This window comes from Microcaecilia unicolor, chromosome 1 (assembly GCF_901765095.1).
Source record: "Microcaecilia unicolor chromosome 1, aMicUni1.1, whole genome shotgun sequence".
Classification (NCBI taxonomy): Eukaryota; Metazoa; Chordata; class Amphibia; order Gymnophiona; family Siphonopidae; genus Microcaecilia; species Microcaecilia unicolor.
The window spans coordinates 484,424,052-484,442,310 of NC_044031.1; the positions used below are offsets into that span (position 1 = coordinate 484,424,052).

The window sequence follows — 18,259 nt, forward strand, 5'->3', positions numbered from 1 at the left end:
TTGCTCCTGCCCCAATGCATCACTAGACCACCAGGGAAGTATGGTATGTCTGGAGGTCCTACTGGTGAGTCCGTAAGGGGGGGGGGTCATCTGTTGGAGGGAGGGAGGGAGGGAGGGAGGGAGGAAATGTGAGCTGTGCCTGCTCATGGGGGCGGGATGGAAGAAGTAAATGGGAGCTCTGCCAGTTCAGGGGTGGTTGCAGCAGCGGACGATGAGGATCATCAAGGAAGGAGGGAAGGGGAGGAATGCCAGACACTATGGGGGAGAGAGGGAAGGAACGATGGATGGAGAGGAATGCTGCAATATAAACCCTTAGTTTATATTTGAATTAACATTTTTCTTCTGAAATAAAAAGTTGGGGGGGGGGGGGGGTTATCTCAGTTTATATTCAAGTATATATATGATAATATATTCCAGAAGTGCTGGGCGTGAGTACATCACAAAAAAGTATGCATCCACATTTACACCTGCTATACACATGAACTAGAACGACAGCAAATGAACACTAAAATAGTCCACCCAGTCTACCCAGTTTGGAGATAATTCTCTATAGATTGCCTAATCTGAAGGATGACGCAACTAGTGCGAATTCTATTACAGCAATTACGCTTGTAATTGCCATTATAGGATACTAGCACAAACCCACAGTTGTGTGCCTAACTTTAGGCCCAAGCACCTATGCTAGCTCAAAGGTTGGTGTACATGCTTGCACCTAACTGAACCCAAACAAGCTCATTTTCAAAGCACTTAGCCTCCCAAAGTTCCATAGAAACCTATGGAACTTAGCCTCCCAAAGTGCTTTGAAAATATGCCTCAATGTGTCACTAGTGGGAACATTGGGTGGAGAAGAGACATATAGTGATGGATATACGATGGAGGGGGATTCATAGATCCTTTTCCTGGACGATGACTCCAAATGTGGAACCTTGCATCTATAGTTTGGGTTCCTCTTTCCCACAAGCAAATGCAAAGTGATGCATGTGGGAAAGAGGAACCCGAACTATAGGTACATGAATCAGGGTTCCACATTAGGAGTCATTGCCCAGGAAAAGGATCTAGGTGTCATCGATGATGATACGTTGAAACGCTCTGCACAATGTCCAGCGGCGGCCAAGAAAGCAAATAGAATGTTAGGAATTATTAGAAAAGGAATGGAAAACAAAACTGAGAATGTTATAATGCCTTTGTATCGCTCCATGGTGTGACCGCACCTTGAATACTGTGTGCAGTTCTGGTCACTGCATCTCAAAAATGATATAGTGGCTCTTCAGCTTGGGAAAGAGATGACTGAGGGGAGATATGATAGAGGTTTATAAAATACTGAGTGGAGTAGAACAGCTAGATGTGAATCATTTGTTTATTCTTTCCAAAAATACTAGGACTAGGGGGCACACAAGCTGAGTAGTAAATTTAAAACAAATTGGAGAAAATATTTCTTCACTCATCGTGTAATTAAACTCTGGAATTCGTTGTCAGAGAATGTGACAAAAGCAGTTAGCTTAGCAGAGTTTAAAAACGGTTTGGATAATTTCCAAAAAGAAAAGTCTATAAGCCATTATTAAGATGGACTTGGGAAAATCCATTGCATATTCTAGGATAAGCAGTATAAAAATGTATTGTACTGTTTTGGGATCTTGCCAGGTACTTGTGACCTGAACTGGCCACTGTTGGAAACAGGATACTGGGCTTGATGGACCTCCAGTCTGCCCCAGTATGATAACGCTTATATTCCTATGATAAAATTGAGCTGGGGTGGGATGGGAGGGAGGTGATATTGAGCCTACTGAATTATAAGGAACAAAGGTGGATTCATTCTTTAAACACCATTTCTCCACAGGTGTTAAACCTTGAGATTGATTGGCTCTCGTTCTTATGAAGCCAGGTAGTTAATTAGATAAAAGGGGATCATGTGAGCTTTAAATAGGTGATGTTCAGGAGCGATTGCCAGTTTGGATATTGCTTATGAAGTAAAGTTTGGTGATAGTTGCCAGGAAAAATAGTTATATATAGATAAATTGTTTTAAATAATTAAGGTTGTAGCAATGCACCTAACTATAGGCATCTAGATACATAAAAGCTAGTATTCTAGAACCCATGCATGGAAGTGCTAAGCATGCCCCTGCATGCCCCCTTGAAGTTGTACACAATCCTGACTAAAAACAGTTATGTGTGCTGTTGCTAATTAGTGCCAATTAGCACCTAATTATTAAATTAAGTTATATGCATAACTGACACTATTCTATAAACTTGAACGCTGTGTAAAATTGTGCACGCAAGTTTATAGAATTATGAGGTTTATGTTTATCATCTTGGCATGTTTATATTAGAATCCAAAAGCAACCCAACAGTAGCTACCTTCTTGCCCATGTCTTCCGTCATCTCAACCCTCTTCTTATATCTATTCCAAGCATGACCAAAATTGCTCATAGTATTGGCCTGCTCATACTGTTTTGGAGCTCCCCTGCAATCATATGTCTGCTCTTTAGGGTTGTAATTATTACTCTTTGCAGGTTACTCCAGGTTCCCCCCTCCCAGACATTCTGCCTGGAATAGGAAGGGAGGGAGAAGATGCTGGGCTGTTCCCTAATCCAGTCTTCTTCTTTTGTCTCCCATTTACCTGTCCTATCATGTACAGGCAGGGGGTGAGACTACAGCCAAGAAGGTTTAATGAAGACAGGAGACGTCATGACGTCAAAAAGCTGAAACCGTCTCCCCCCCCATAGCCACAATATTGGTGACATCAAAACAAACTATCCGCTGCCGGATGCTTGTCGGTAGCATTTTTATTTCATCTTAGTTACAGAAACATGTTGGCTTGTGCAGCACCTTATATTCCACTTAATCCATAGTTCTCAATGGATCACAAAGAGGGGCATTTTTGAAAGAAACGTCTAAGTGTGAATTTGGACATTTTACAAAGACGTCCAAATTCCAAGGCTGGGAGAAGGTAATTTTCGAAAAAGATGGACGTGCATTTTTTGTGTTCGAAAATACCATGGACGTCCTTGGATCTGGACGTCTTGCAATTTGAATGTCATTGATTTTCAGCCATTTTCGAAAACAAAAACGTCCAAGTCTAAAATGTCCAAATTCAACCCATTTGGACGTGGGAAGAGCCAACATTTTTAGTAGACTGGTCCCTCTGACATGCAAGGACAGCAGTCGGGCATTCTAGGGGGCACTGCAGTGGACTTCATAAAATGCTCCCAGGTACACAGCTCCCTTACCTTGTGTGCTGAGCCCCCTCCCAACCCCCCCCCCCCAAAACCCAGTGGCGTTCCTACAGCAGCTGACACCCGGGGCGGATCGCCGATGCGCCCCCCTCCAGGTGCAGCGCCCCCCCTGGCAAAATGACACCTCCCCCCCCAGCGAAACAACACCTCCCCTGGCGAAACAACACCCCCCTGGTGCATTTTTACCTGCTGGGGGGGTGCCGCGCACCTGTCGGCTTCGCTCGTTCCATGCTCCCTCTGCCCCGGAACAGGAAGTCACCTGTTTTGGGGCAGAGGGAGCACGGAACGAGCAGTGCCGACAGGCACGTGGCACCCCCCCAGCGGCGTGCACCCGGGGTGGACCGCACCCACCGCCCCGCACCTACCATACCCAACTGTACACCACTACCATAGCCCTTACAGGTGATGGGGCACCTATATGTGGGTACAGTGGGTTTCTGGTGGGTTTTGGAGAGCTCACTGTTTCCTCCACAAGTGTAACAGATGGGGGGGTATGGGCCTGGGTCCACCTTTCTGAAGAGCACTGCTCCTACTACTAAACTACTCCAGGGACCTGCATGCGCTGTAATGGACCTGAGTATGACATCTGAGGCTGGCACAGAAGCTGGCAAGTAATGTTCTTCATCACAATTTTTGGGGTTGAGAGGGGGTTAGGGACCACTGGGGGAGTAAGGGGAGGTCATCCCCGAGTCCCTCCATTGGTCATCTGGTCATTTGGAGCACCTTTTTTTGCCTTATTTGTAATAAAAACAGGTCTAGCTGAAAACATCCAAGTTTTAGTCCTGGACGTCTTTGCTTTGTTCCATTATGGCTCAAAGACGTCCAAGTCTTAGGAATGCCCAAGTCCTGCCTTAAGCACGCCTCTGATATGCCTCCTTGAGATTTGGACATCCTTCCGACAGACTTCAGAGAAAGACGTCCAAAATCGGGTTTCGATTATACTGATTTGGACGTCTCTGTGAGATGGACGTCCAAATGCCGATTTATGTCACTTTTTGGACGTCCATCTCTTTCGAAAATGAGCCTGAAAGTCACATGTATAATATAAAACTGAGCAAACATACATAGAACAAAACACCATTACAAATAAAATCAGTCTGGCATTAAACCTACAGGGATCAGATCCTTACTCATTCCCCCAGCTGTAAGCTTTCACGAACAGCAATGTTTTAAGTTCCTTTTTAAGTTCTTTAAAATCTATGATGTTTCTAAGTCTTTTTTTTTTTTTTGTAAGAAGTCTTTTATTGAAAATTCTCATTAGACAACATACAATATTTATCGCTCTACACTGGCATGTTTACAATGTAGTCAAGACAAGATGAAAACCAGGTAGTGCAATTTACTGCCACAGTACAACAATTAAATATAAACTGTAGAAACTTCAACTTTTTATTGAAAAAAGAAAATTTTCCCCCCCATCCCCCACATTATCAACAGCCCCCCTCTATTGCTAAATCCTGTCCAATCCCTCCCACCCCCATCTATTTCCCCGCCCTACACAACTGTCTCACTATGTGCCACTCACACTTCTCATATGTGCCTGCTCTAAACATTGCCTGCTGCATTAACAAAAAACTGCCATATGTCATGCCACTTGTGCGTTTGATGTTTCCTGACTGCCAAGAGTCTTTCCATCTCACACACATGTTTCAGTTTATTGTGCCATCTCTTAACCGAAGGGACCCCCTGTCGTTTCCAGTGCTGGGCGATTGTCGCTCGGGCGACACATACCGCCTGCCTCAGCAGTTTATGCTGCGCAGCCGGCATGCCCTCTACTTTTGCAGCAAAAAGAAACACCGTCGAAGCCCATGGAATGGGTGTTTGTAACCAGCTCTGCAGCCTGTTTTGAACCGCCTTCCAGAAAGCTCTCACTTTGTAACAACTCCACCAGAGATGCCCCATAGTCCCCCTCATACCACACCCCCTCCAGCAAAGACCTGATATGTCTGGGTATATGCGCTGGAGGCGATCAGGAGTAAGGTACCACCTGTATAGCACCTTCATAGCATTTTCCTTTAGCGGGACGTGTATGGAGACCTTTGTCGCTTCACGTTCTATTCTCTCCCACCCCGGCACATCCAGTGTCACCCCCAATTCCCTCTCCCATCCCCTCCTATGGCATTTGTACACAGGGTTCTGCGCAGCGATATATTTGTAAAGTGTGCCTATCAAGCCCCTAGAAGTGGTTAACTTTTCACATATCTCCTCCAGGTAGCCTTTGGTCTGTTTAATTATTGTACTAACTGCCTTAGTACGGAGGAAGTGAGCTAATTGGTAGTATGCAAAATCGTCTCTCAGCACCCCAGGGTATCGTAACTGCAGCTCTCCAAATTCAAGGAGAGTGTCTCCATCAAATAGCTGGTCCCATGTTCGCAGCCCTTCCCCGTACCACCTCATGACGGACCCGTCCGTCGTCCCAGGCAAGAATAACGGGTTGTGAGCTATAGGGGCCAAACGCGTCAAAGTACACCTGCCCCCCCGGAAACAATTTATCCCAGTAGTGAAGGGTAACCTCCACCGAGGGACACACGCTCTCGCCTAGTTTGCGAAATGGCTTCGGTAGCCACATAAGTGCTCCCAACGGTGTCGCCCCCGCGGAGTGTTGCTCCAAATGCACCCATTGTCTATCCGGATATCCCTGGTACCATTCCAAAGCTACCTTTCCTTGGGCCGCCCGATAGTACCAGAAGACATTCGGGACGGCCAGGCCTCCCCGACGTCTCCCTTGATATAGTAGGGTACGGGACAGCCTAGGATGTTTTCCTGCCCAGACGAAACACACAATTCTGTCTTGCAAAGAAGCAAGAAATCGCCTGGGCATCATTACAGGCAGCACCTAGAATAAGTATAAGATTCATGGTAAGACATTCATCTTAAGAATTGCTATACGACCGAACCAGGAGACCTCTAAATCGCCCCAGCGTTCCATATCTGCCGCAAGGGCTCGAACCAGGCCTCTATAGTTAGCTGAGAATAAGTCTGACAAGTTGGAAGTGAGGTTCACCCCCAGATATCTAATATATCTACCCGCCCACCGAAATGCATGAGCATCTTTAAGTTCTGCAACTGTATCTTCTGGTAGAGAGATGTTCAGGGCCTCAGACTTGGTCATGTTGACTTTAAAACCCGATACTACAGAATACTCCTCGATAAGTTGAGTAAGCCTAGGGAACGCGTCGTGGGGGCGGGTAATATACAGCAGAACATCGTCCGCAAAGAGTGCCATTTTATGCATTCTCCCTGCCACAGTAGGCCCTGCAATCAGCGGATCTTTCCGAACCTTGGAGGCAAATGGCTCCATGACAATAGCAAACAAAAGAGGGGAAAGAGGACAACCCTGCCTTGTGCCCCTATGTAAGGAAAATGAACCTGAGTGGCTGCCATTAATTTTAATGCAAGCTCTGGGAAAGGAGTAAAATGCCTGTATCCAGCCCCTAAACCGTGTACCAAAACCCAAAGTCTCCAGGGTCCTGTACATTAAGGGCCAGTGGACCCTATCGAAGGCCTTTTCTGCATCTAAGCTTAGAAGGCACAGCGGTCTCTGGTTTTGCTTGGCCAAGTACATGAGATCTAAAGTGCATCTGATATTATCCATCGCCTTTCGGTTTCTAAGTCTTAAAGGTAATTTATTCCTGTAAACTGGACCAGCGGTGTAAAAAATCTTATGTCTGTATTCATCAGACCAGATGTACACTGAGGAACCATCAGAATGGAATAACTTTGCATTGGTTAGAGTAGTAATTTCTTCTAAATCGTAATCAGTGTGTTATTTTGAGATGCTGGTTATTGGGACACCCTAGCACACATATTGTATTAGTCCTGAGTTGTTTTCACCTAGTAAAGGGCCACCAAAATAGAGATCATGTTATGAGAATCAGGTGCTCAGCATTCAGAGTTTTTTATTTTAAACTACAAAGTTTGAAACTTGGGAGAATTTAACATCTTTTTTCTGTGCCTAGATCAAAAGAAAAAGATGGTATGTGGGAACATACTCCTTTTGTTTTGTGGAATACAGTGGTAAGTTAGAAAAATGCACCATCATTTTATACATTGTGTATCTAACATATTTCATTATATTCCATCTTTATAACATCAGGCTTCCTAAGGCAGATTACAACAGTTAAGATGAACCCATCAGGAAAAAGGATATGCTCACTGAAATTTGGCCATGTATTACTGTATTGTATAGAACAGTGTAGAAAAAAATACCACAAAATACAGAGAGTTTATTACTGCTGTTTCTACCAGCTACAATAATGTTAATGCTCTTTTAGTGATTTTCAATTTTATTTCGTTACACATATCTACATATGGGAACCTTTCAAATAAAAAAGCTGCAAATAAAAAAAACATACATAGGCAGTAATAAGTGTTTGTAATTGTTTTTATATATAAATATCTTTATTGTCATCATAAGCAAAAATAAAGGTATATAGGATCAGATTCTATATAAGGCGCTTACAAAATCCACATGGTAAACACTTCTGGCAAAGCATATGCTATAAGTGGCACCTAGATTTAGGCGTGGTATATAGAATACACATAGTTGATATCCCAGCACCTACAACTATCTGCCATTTCCACCAATGAAAACATGCCATAAATCCCTGTAAATAGATTTACGCACACTGGGCCATATTCTATAACTATACATGCAATTTTTTTGAAACAATCGTGAAACATCCGTTTCCCTTCCCATAGCCATGCCCCTTTTGAACTGTGTGCATTAGAATTTAGGCGCAGTTCATTACAGAATATGCTTAGCGAGTTGTGCACGTAAGTTATTTTATGGTACTATTATATATTTTCCTTTGTTTAACTATGGGGCTTATTTTCAAAACAAAAAAAAAGTCCAAAAATGTCATAAGGTGGCAGAAGGATGTTTTTCTCTCAAAAACATCTAAGTTGCAATTTTCAACACCCCGATTTTTGATGTTTTCTTCCACATTTTGTCCAAATTTCAAGGGGGCACGTTGGGGGCGTGTCTTGGGTGGGACATGGGTGGCATCAAAAGATAGATGTTCTGCAATTATGGAACAAAATGAAAACGTCTAGGGCCAACATTAAAATGTTTTTGGATAGACCTGTTTCAATCATAAGAATATAAGAGTAGCCATACTGAGCCAGACCAATGGTCCATCTACTACTTACTACTACTACTACTACTTAACATTTCTAAAGCGCTACTAGGGTTACGCAGCGCTGTACAATTTAACATAGAGGGACGGTCCCTGCTCAAGGAGCTTACAATCTAAGAGACAAGTGAACGGACAGTCAGATAGGGGCGGTCAAATTGGGGCAGTCTGGATTTAGTGAACGGTAAGAGTTAGGTGCCGAATGCAGCATTGAAGAGGTGGGTTTTAAGCAAAGACTTGAAGATGGGCAGGGAGGGGGCTTGGCGTAAGGGCTCAGGAAGGTTGTTCCAAGCATAGGGTGAGGCGAGGCAGAATGAGCGGAGCCTGGAGTTGGTGGTGTTGGAGAAGGGTACAGAGAGGAGGGATTTGTCCTGTGAACGGAGGTTACGGGCGGGAACATAGGGGGAGATGAGGGAGGAGAGGTAGTGAGGGGCAGCAGACTGAATGCATTTGTAGGTAAGAAGGAGAAGCTTGAATTGAATGCGGTATCTGATTGGAAGCCAGTGAAGTGACCTGAGGAGAGGGGTGATATGAGTAAATCGGTTTTGGCGGAATATGAGACGTCTAGCCCAGTATCCTGTTTTACAAACAATTGCTGAGCCGGGTCACTAGTACCTGGCAAAAACCCAATTAGCAGCAACATTCCATGCTACCAATCTCGGATGGCTGGAGCTGGGGACGCATGGCTGATGGTGAGCTCAGTATGGGTGAGATAACAAAGCCAAAGGCTCAGACACCAGAGTGAAGCCAAGCCTTACACCAGTGGGGTTCCCGCCTCAGCAGCTAGACAGCCAGCACCTCAGCTAATGGCCTGCCCCTGACACGAGTATGGAAGTGGCACTACAGTTCCCCAATACCTTGTGGCAAGACCACGTCCCTCCATTCTTATCTCCTTTTGACCATTTCTGCCTTTTCTTCTCCTAGACATTCTCAAAGGCAGTGGTCCCCAAACATGTCCTGGAAACAGGTTTATCAGATTACCACAGTGAATATACATGTGAGAGAGTTGCATGCAACAGGCATCTAGTATAAGCAGATTTCTTTCATGCATATTCATTGTGGTAACTATGGCGTGCCTCCAGGAGAGGGTTGAGAAGAACTGCACTAAGGGCCAGATGCACTAAACTTAACGAGCCATTAACGAGCAAGTATTAAACCATGGCATGCACTAAAGGCTTCTCCAAGCCATTTTCCGATCACGGTAGCAGCTAACGAAAACGGAACGCAGATGATCCAAAGGCTATTGCAAGGCTATTATAATGAGATGCACTACGGTTTTCTGATCCCCTTACCGTGAAAAACCTAACGAGAGGTCTACACCTCTCATTGGGGCAAATCGGAAGAAAAGAAATGTCGTCAGGGACGTCCTTTTTGGACATCCTTCACCTGAAAAAAAACCCCACTCCAAAGATGTTCTTTTTGGACGTCCTTCACTTAATAAAAACCTGTGCCGCCCGAAAGGAAGACGCTGCGCCGCTCACCCCCTCCATGGAAGGTTCCGATGCGGCTCAATTCTAGCAGGATAGTGCAGTTGAGGATGTCCATCCAAAAAGACGTCCTTTTTGGATGTCCTCCCCTCCCCCCCCCACCCGCAATAATAACAATGGCCTTTTTGGACGTCCTTCACTCTGAGACCGGGAAGTCTCTGAGCCAATCACAGCGCGTTTAGCTCAACTAAACGCGTTGTGATTGGCTCAGAGATTTCCAGGTCGAAGGATGGCATGGCGTGTTGTGTCCCAAATTCCAGTGCTGAAGACTAACGCTGGCCCACGGGATAAAGAGCTGTGGGTGCAACGGCTGAAGGAGGAGTACCAAGCGCTCATCAAGGTCAGGGAAAACCAGTCCCTTCTTACTGTTTTCGGCTTAGGTGCTTTGCACACGGGTGTCACGCTGAACTATGTATGTGGGGAACCCATTTCCGGCGTGTATTTACGAGTGTCACTGTCGACTCAGCTCTCTCTGGAGTGTGGGGTTTCTATTTGTTTATAGGGGATGGTGGTGCTTTGTGAAAGGAAGTATAGTTTAGGGGCCGTCTAAAAAGGCCGTTTTTATTATTGCGGGGGGGAGGGGCATCCAAAAAGGACATCTTTTTGGATGGACGTCCTCAACTGTACTCTCGAGCCGCATCGGAGCCTTCCTGCAGCAGGCCGTGGAGGGGGTGAGCGGCGCGGCGTCTTCCTTTCCTGGGCGGCACAGGGAGCCACAGGGACGGCCACAGGCATAGCGAAGGTGCCATAACTTTTTTTTTTTAAGTCCCTCACGGGGACTTGGGACAAGCAGCTTGTTCTTTTTTTTTTTTTTTTTACATGGGTGTTAGGCACTTTTTGGACGTATTTGGCATGCACAGAGCAGCCAGCATAACGCTTGGCTGCTCTATGCATGCTCGACTGGCCGACTGGCCGACTGGTTACCGATGGAATAGAGAATGCAAGTGAGCTACAACGAGCAGCTCATTTGCATTCCTTTTCCTTGATGCATGCCCGTTCCTTACCGATTCGCTAAGGGAATCGGTAAGGGAAGGGCTTTAATGATTTTTTAGTGCATCTTCCCCTAAAAGCCAAGTATCATTTGTTGATAAGCATATAACTATTGTGCCTCTTGCCCACCCCTAGTAACCTTGATTCTCCCTCCTCCACCTACAAAAATATTTCCGTTGTGCCCTACACAGCTGCTGCTAACGTTCCTAGTCAGCAAATTCAGGAATAGCCTAACAGAGCAGTGGGCTGAGAACCAGGGAAGTTAGGGTTTAAATCCTACTGTTGTGACTTTGGGCAAGTCACTTAACTTTCCACTGCCTCAGGTACAAATTTAGATTGTGAGCCCTCTAAGGACAGGAAAATCCCTACTGTACCTGAATGAAATTTACCTTGAGCTACAACTGAAAAAGCTGTGATCCATTTCAAATCAATAAAATGTCTTCACCAACCCTTTCGATCAAACAGTAGTATAGCAACAAGTTTTCCAACACAGAAGGGTTGAGAGCTGACCTGTTTGTCAAGGTAACCCACACATTACCCAAACTAGTTGTACTTGATTCTTTCCTCTCCTCCCCTGAGCCAAGAGATCTAAAGCTCAGGAGCCCTTCCTCCTTCCCTGTGTGCAAGGCCAAATAGGCAAAACATAATCACATCCTGGGGAATACATACACACAAAAATAACAACAGAAAATAATATCACATCGTCTGTGCCATGCAGTAAGGTAAAGTATAACAAAAGAAAGGCAACTCTTCCGATCCTCTCTCCCCTCACATGAGATGAAGCAGTGGAAAACTGGTCAAGAGGGACCAGAAGAAGCACGTTGCCACAGCAATTGCAAGAGAAGTGAAAGCTGGAAAAGCTAAGGAGAGGTGCCTGGAGAGCCCAAAGCACTGTCTTCCCCCCCCCCCCCCCCTCCCCCCGCGATCTCACAAGCAGAAGAATTTGGAATAAGATGCAATAGGAAGTAACTGTCTGGCATCTCCTTGCCAGACAGCCGGGGGAGAGGAGCAGAGGAGAGAAAGGATATAATAATTATTACACCTAACATACTCCTATCGTCTCTTGATCTGCCATATGCTTATTACCTTGTAGTTGGCAAAGCCGGCAAGCTGCGCCTCTGTGACATACCGGTGCCGGAACATGCCTGCAGTGGCCACCGCAAAGAGCAACAGAGTCCCTGCCCCAGTGGCACCTGCACAGCCTGCAAAGAAGCCAGCAGGTGCTGCCCAGCTCCAGTTACTCCTCGCCTCTCACTCCATCTCACTGAAAAGTGTGTGGAGGGGTGGAGTGAAGAGTTTGTAACGTGAAACTCCAGCTTCAGAAAAAAAGAGACATACCTCACCTATGGGAAGAAAAAAAAAAAAGAGAGACTGCTCAGACGGAATAGAGAACTGTCATGGCAATAATATCACAACCACGTCCATATGGTCTCACGCTGAAAGCCAGTAATAGCTTTTATCCTGCTGCTCCTACATTAGCGGTAGTTAGCCAGTTCTTTTTATAGACTAATTAGGCTTTAATTAGTAAACAATAGTCTTTAACTCTTGGATCATCTACCATCTTTTAAAACGTAATATGGGTTTCAGCTTTTGGACTGCGTTGTTACTAAGGACTGTAAAAGGCTTTTATGTTGTTCTTTCAGTTCTGTGGCCGGCACCTTCTGTATCCTTCAATGAAAAATAGATGTGAATGTGGAGGGTCATTTTATATAACAGGTTGCTTAGGCTGAGAGGCTTAGCGGCTGCCTATTGTATAAAGACACATAAATACCTATGTAGATTTTAAAAACTGCCTCACGGAAGCTGCAGAAATCATGGCTAAAATTAGCCTCAGATAGATATGCCTGTTGGGGAGCTGGAGTAAATGTTTGCAGGTAAACTATCCATGAAGATCTCGTAAAAGTGTGTGTAGTTTTGTCACTGTGCATACTTTTACACGAGGTAAGCAGCATTTTATATGCATATATTTGCATATGTGTATGGAAAAAAAGAACATTTATAAAGTTACCCCCATATTGGACAGATGGCAGCAGAAACATAAAGGTGGGGAAGCCTTTGCAACTGGTATAGCTGCTCACACCTTTCAAACTTGTGCTGCTTCAGCCCCTTTATGTGTCTGCTGCCTTGTGTCCAAAACAGGTGCGTAGCTACGTGGGGCCATGGGGGCCTGGGTCCCCGTAGATTTGGCCCTGGACCCCTCTGCCAACGACCCTTTTGCCCCCCTCCCGCCACCAACCCTCCCCCGCCACTGCTGTTGCCGTCAGGTACCTTTGCTGGTGGGGGACCCCAACCCCCGCCAGTCGAGGTCCTCTTCTTCCGGCGCAAGGCTTCATTCTGTTTCTGTGAGTCTGATGTCGTGCACATACGTGCAGAACGTCAGACTCACAGAAACAGAACAAAGCCTTGCAGATCAGCCAGCAACGCAGCTGCACCGGAAGAAGAAGACCTCGGCTGGTGGAGGCTGAGGTCCCCCGCCAGCAAAGGTACCCGATGTCGGCAGCGGGGGAGGATTGGTGGCGGCAGAAAGGGGGGTCAAAAGGGTTGGCGCCGGGGGGGGTCAAAGTTGGTGGTGGCGGCGGGGAGGGTCATAAATGGCGTGGGGGGGGTCGGCAGCACCGGGGGGGGGGGAGGCTAAAATGTGCCCCTCACCTCGGGCTCTGGACCCCCCTCCCGCCGAAGTCTGGCTACGCCCCTGGTCCAATATAGGAGTAATTCTCAAAAGATCATCTAAAGTTTAGTACGGGGATGAGCCGTGCTAAGCACGAATTCTATATTGGCAATTACTGTACATACTGTATGTCAATGCTAATATAGAATACTAGCCTAAGTCCACAGTTACACGACTAGCTTCAGGTGTGAGCACTGATGCCAGCTCAAGGGCTGGTGTAAATGCTCATGTCTAACTTTTGGTAGTATGCTAGAACCCATGCAAGAAAGTGCTAGACACACCCCTCACCCGCTGGTTGCCCTCCCAGGTCCACACCCCCTTGCAGTTGTGCACTATGGAGTTTGTGTGCATAATTTGTAGAATACCAACTAAGGGCAATTATGTGTGTAACTGCAAATATGTGCAAATTAATGCCAAATATTTTGTTGTTAATACCAGTTCGCAGGTAATTATTAAATTAGTTATTACTCAATTTATTTCATTTTATTTATTGGGATTTATTAACCGCCTTTATGAAGAGAGTCGCCGAAGGCGGTGTACAGCAAGTACAGTTAACATAAAACGTACAATTTCGTTAACAGCATAACAATAGTAAAATGACCAAGTATAAACATAAATACAATGAATAAGGTAAACTTGAAAACAGCAAATTGAAGCCTAATGATAGGACTACCATGAAACGGTATCAAAAATATACAGCACTGAAATTCAAATAACATAGATATAATATGATGTCAGCATAATACAAATGAAACATTTAATAAGCACACATTATAACATTCAAATAACATAGCTATGATACTAATGCTTTTCTACAATACAGCTTACCATATAGCTGAGGGGCCAAGTGCAGATATATAGATGGGGACAAGATGTGTGGTACAGAGTCAGTTGGGATAAATAGATGGGTGGCTAAACAAAAGCCTGCAAAAAGGTGGGAAAATGTGGGATACAAATGCAATAAATAAATAAATAAATAAAGGCAAGTTCTTTGTACAGTTGTTGGAGAAATTCAGAAGAGTCGGAGTAAACGGGGTAGTGTGGAGTTAGTTTGAATCATTTCTGAAAGGACGTTATATGCAGGCACTGAGTGGTGGGAAGGTGTCTCAAATTATTTCTGTGTCAAGAGGAGTACTTTAGGGGTCAGCTCTTTACTATTTAATATTTACATGGCATCTTTGGGTAAGGTGTTTGGAGATTTGCAGGTGGAGCATAGGATTTATGTGGGTGATGATCAATTTGTTTTCCTGTGCAAGGCAGGTTGCATTGGGTGGGTGAGAAACTGAAGGGCTGTATGTATGCTATAGGTGAATTGATTAGTAATAATAGGTTAGCTTTGAATTAGGGAGAACCGCATTGATGTATCTTGGAAAGGATGAAGAATTATTGCAATGTCAAGCTGTGAAGTTGGGTGAAGTCGTATTGCCTGTAAGAGATAAAATGCTTGTGTTGGGTGTGACTTTGGATAATTGATTGTCAATGCAAGATCAGATTCTGAATGTGGTGAATTCTACCTTTTTTTCAACTCCATTTGGTGGCCAGATTGAAACCTATGTTATCTAGGTGTGCCTTTAGGTCAGTGGTTCAGAGTCTGTCCTTCCTAGGATTGATTTCTACAATGCACTTTATTTGGGAACTGCCAAAATCAAAGATGCAAGCATTGCAGATTATCCAGAATGCTGCAGCCAGATTACTAAGAAGAGTGTCAAGGTGTATCCAGTATTTAAAACTTTGCATTGGTTACCTATTGCCTCTCGGCTGCAATATAAGATTGAGACCGATTTGTGAAATTCTTTATTCAGTCCAGTGGTATTTCAAACAGGTAATTAATGTCTATTGCCCTGTTAGGGCTTTGTGCGCTGACTCTTCTATGTTATTTTCTAGTGATTTATTTATTTATTTATTGCATTTGTATCCCACATTTTCCCACTTCTTTGCAGGCTCAATGTGGCTTACATTATGCTAAGAATAAATACAAACACTATACTACATTTTCCACTCTGCAAAATGGCATAGAAAATCAATATACTATTTAAGTATGATATGGAGGAAAAAAGAGCCTCACAGAGCTCCTAGACAATATAACCGTCTATTGGAGCTGAAACAGACCTTAATCTGATCCTCTGTTCATCATTGGCTCTAAATAAAAACCTGCAATAAAGCATATTATTCATTCCTCACTAACAGATATGAATAATTTGAGAAAATAGCTGTAGTGACGAAATTAATAGTTCTGTAGAATTGTTGCTTCACAATATATTAGAACTTAATGCAAAATGAGCACTTATCATTTACGCTAGAAGACTTTAAACACAATACTTCAGACGCTTCAGATGAATAATTTGAATCTCTTTTTATTGACAGAAGACTAGCGCTACCTAAGCCCTGAAGCAGTTTTTTTGAAACGCTGGCCACCGTTGGCTTGGAGCGTCTGAAGTATTGTGTTTGAAGTCTTCTAGCGTAAATGATAAGTGCTCATTTTGCATTAAGTTCTAATATATTGTGAAGCAACAATTCTACAGAACTATTAATTTCGTCACTACAGCTATTTTCTCAAATTATTCATATCTGTTAGTGAGGAATTAATAATATGCTTTATTGCAGGTTTTTTTTTAGAGCCAATGATGAACAGAGGATCAGATTAAGATCCATTTCAGCTCCAATAGACGGTTATATTGTCTAGGAGCTCTGTGAGGCTCTTTTTTCCTCCATATCATACTTAAATAGTATATTGATTTTCTATGCCATTTTGTAGAGTGGAAAATGTAGTATAGTGTTTTTATTTATTCTAAGCAATTTTTCCACACCTTATTGGTTGATTTGTAGTGCTTACATTATGCTGCCATGACAATCGTCATTAACGGAATGAGAGGAACAGAGTATTGTGATAAAGTGAAAGCTGTGAAATATGCTGAAACACGTGCAGCAGCGTTTTCAATTGCTGGGCCCACAATATGGAATGGACACCTGGGTATTTGCAGTTATGTAGGAATATGGAACAGTTTAGAAAAGGATTTAAAACCCTCTTGTTTGTCAAAGCATGGGGTTGACATCTCTGAAATGGTCTGAGTATAGCCGGTTTCTACAATTTTATTATGTACGTTTTTATGTACTGTGCTTAGTTGTAGATGGATTAGGCATTTTGAAATAATAATAAATAAATTAATACAGTTAAACAAGATATAAGGAACTGATCTAAGGTACAGTGTGTGTATCAAGCTAGTCCAGGTGTAGAGTGGTGTATAGTCAGTCACCCTATGTATTAAAGGCTTGGAAGAAGAGCCAGGCTTTCACCTGCTTCCTGAAGTAGAGGTAGTCTTGAGTTGTAGGTAGCCCCTGTGGGAGTACATTCCAAAGCAAGGGGGCTACTCCTGAGAAGGCTTTCTGGCGGGTATACCATCATACAATTTCCTTGATGAGGGAACAGATAGTGATCATCCTTGAGAGGACCTTAGAGGTCTCAAAGGTGTGTAAAGAGCTAACTTATTCTTTAAGTACTCTTGCCTAGTTTTAAATTTAGCCCTGGTAATAAACAGAAATAAATTAAAACAGAGAAAAGAAAATAAGATGATACCTTTTTTTTATTGGACTAACAATACATTTTTTATTAGCTTTTTCTTCAGATCGGAAATATGCAACTGTTGACAAATATTAGAATATAAGTGAAACACAAAAGCATTCCAATGACAGTCTCTGGATGGGTGAAAGACAAAGAGAAATGGATGGTAGATAAGAGGGTGACAAAGCAGTAGAATTGTATTGTTTATAGTGGGACAAGCCACTAAGCCCATTAAAACAGGCAAGATTTTTGATTTCTCAAATGTAATTTAAAAGTTGATGAGAGAGTGAGAGTGTGTATATGTGTGTGTTAGAGAGTGAGTGTGTGTGTGTGTGTGTGTCTGAAAGAGAAAGTGTGAGAGTGAGTTCAGAGAGAAAGTGTGTGTGTGTGGGGGGGAGGCAAACTATATAATCTGTTGTTCAGAGGTGTTTAGTTTCATGGATGGAGGCATTGTCAGCTTTCGTTGAGAAGAATCTGTTGGAGCTGGAGTGACGGGAGGGGGTCAATGCTGAGTGGCACTGGGGTTGATGACGGGAGGGGGTCAGTGCAGAGTGGCACTGGGGTTGATGAATCATTGCGGAGACAGAGAGTGTGTGTATGTGATGGAGGCTGTGTGTGGCGCTGACCCCAAGCTGCAGCAGGTGCGGCGGTTGCACCGAGCCCCCTGTCCGGTGCGCCCCTTCCTGCAGGACCCGGCCAAGCTTCCTCCACCACCACTGCCCACCAAATCCTCGCACCTTTCCACTAAGCCGCCCCGCCAGTTCCGCCACAGCACCCCCAGTGCTAAGAATAAGCCTAACCCACCCAGAAACACCATCAAGAAAGCGGTCCAAGCCCTGCCCCCGCCCAGGAAAGCCACCCTGGGGGATGGTGGCAGAGGGAAGCGCCTGGCTTCCAGCATGGCCTGTGGTCACAACAGCAGCGGCAGCGGCGGCAGCAGCAGGTCATCGGACCTGTCAGACTGCGCCTCAGAGCTGCTGTTAGATGATCCCCACCCGGTGCTCGCCGGTCACCCGCTGCTCTCTGTCCCTGCCAGCAATGATCGTCCGCAGCAGCCGGTCAGGAGTGCTGGCATGGGCTGCCCTAGTGTGACTAACTCCAGCTTTTGAGGGCGGGCCACGGGCGTAGGAGGTGACGTGCCGCACATGCGCAGAATAGCACATGCGCAGAACAGCTGCACTGTTCTG

At 44.6% G+C, this 18,259-nt stretch overlaps 1 protein-coding gene across 1 annotated transcript in view; it reads right to left on the reverse strand.

Annotated features, from left to right (window-relative positions):
• LOC115477313 (ethanolaminephosphotransferase 1-like) overlaps positions 1-12,030 on the reverse strand; it is a 167,096-nt gene extending 155,066 nt beyond the window's left edge. Inside the window, exon 1 of the mRNA XM_030214111.1 lies at positions 11,932-12,030. Within this exon, the coding sequence (XP_030069971.1) occupies positions 11,932-11,988 (57 nt within the window). The 5' untranslated portion in view covers positions 11,989-12,030. The remainder of the gene's footprint in view (positions 1-11,931) is intronic.
• Positions 12,031-18,259: the final 6,229 nt, after the last annotated feature.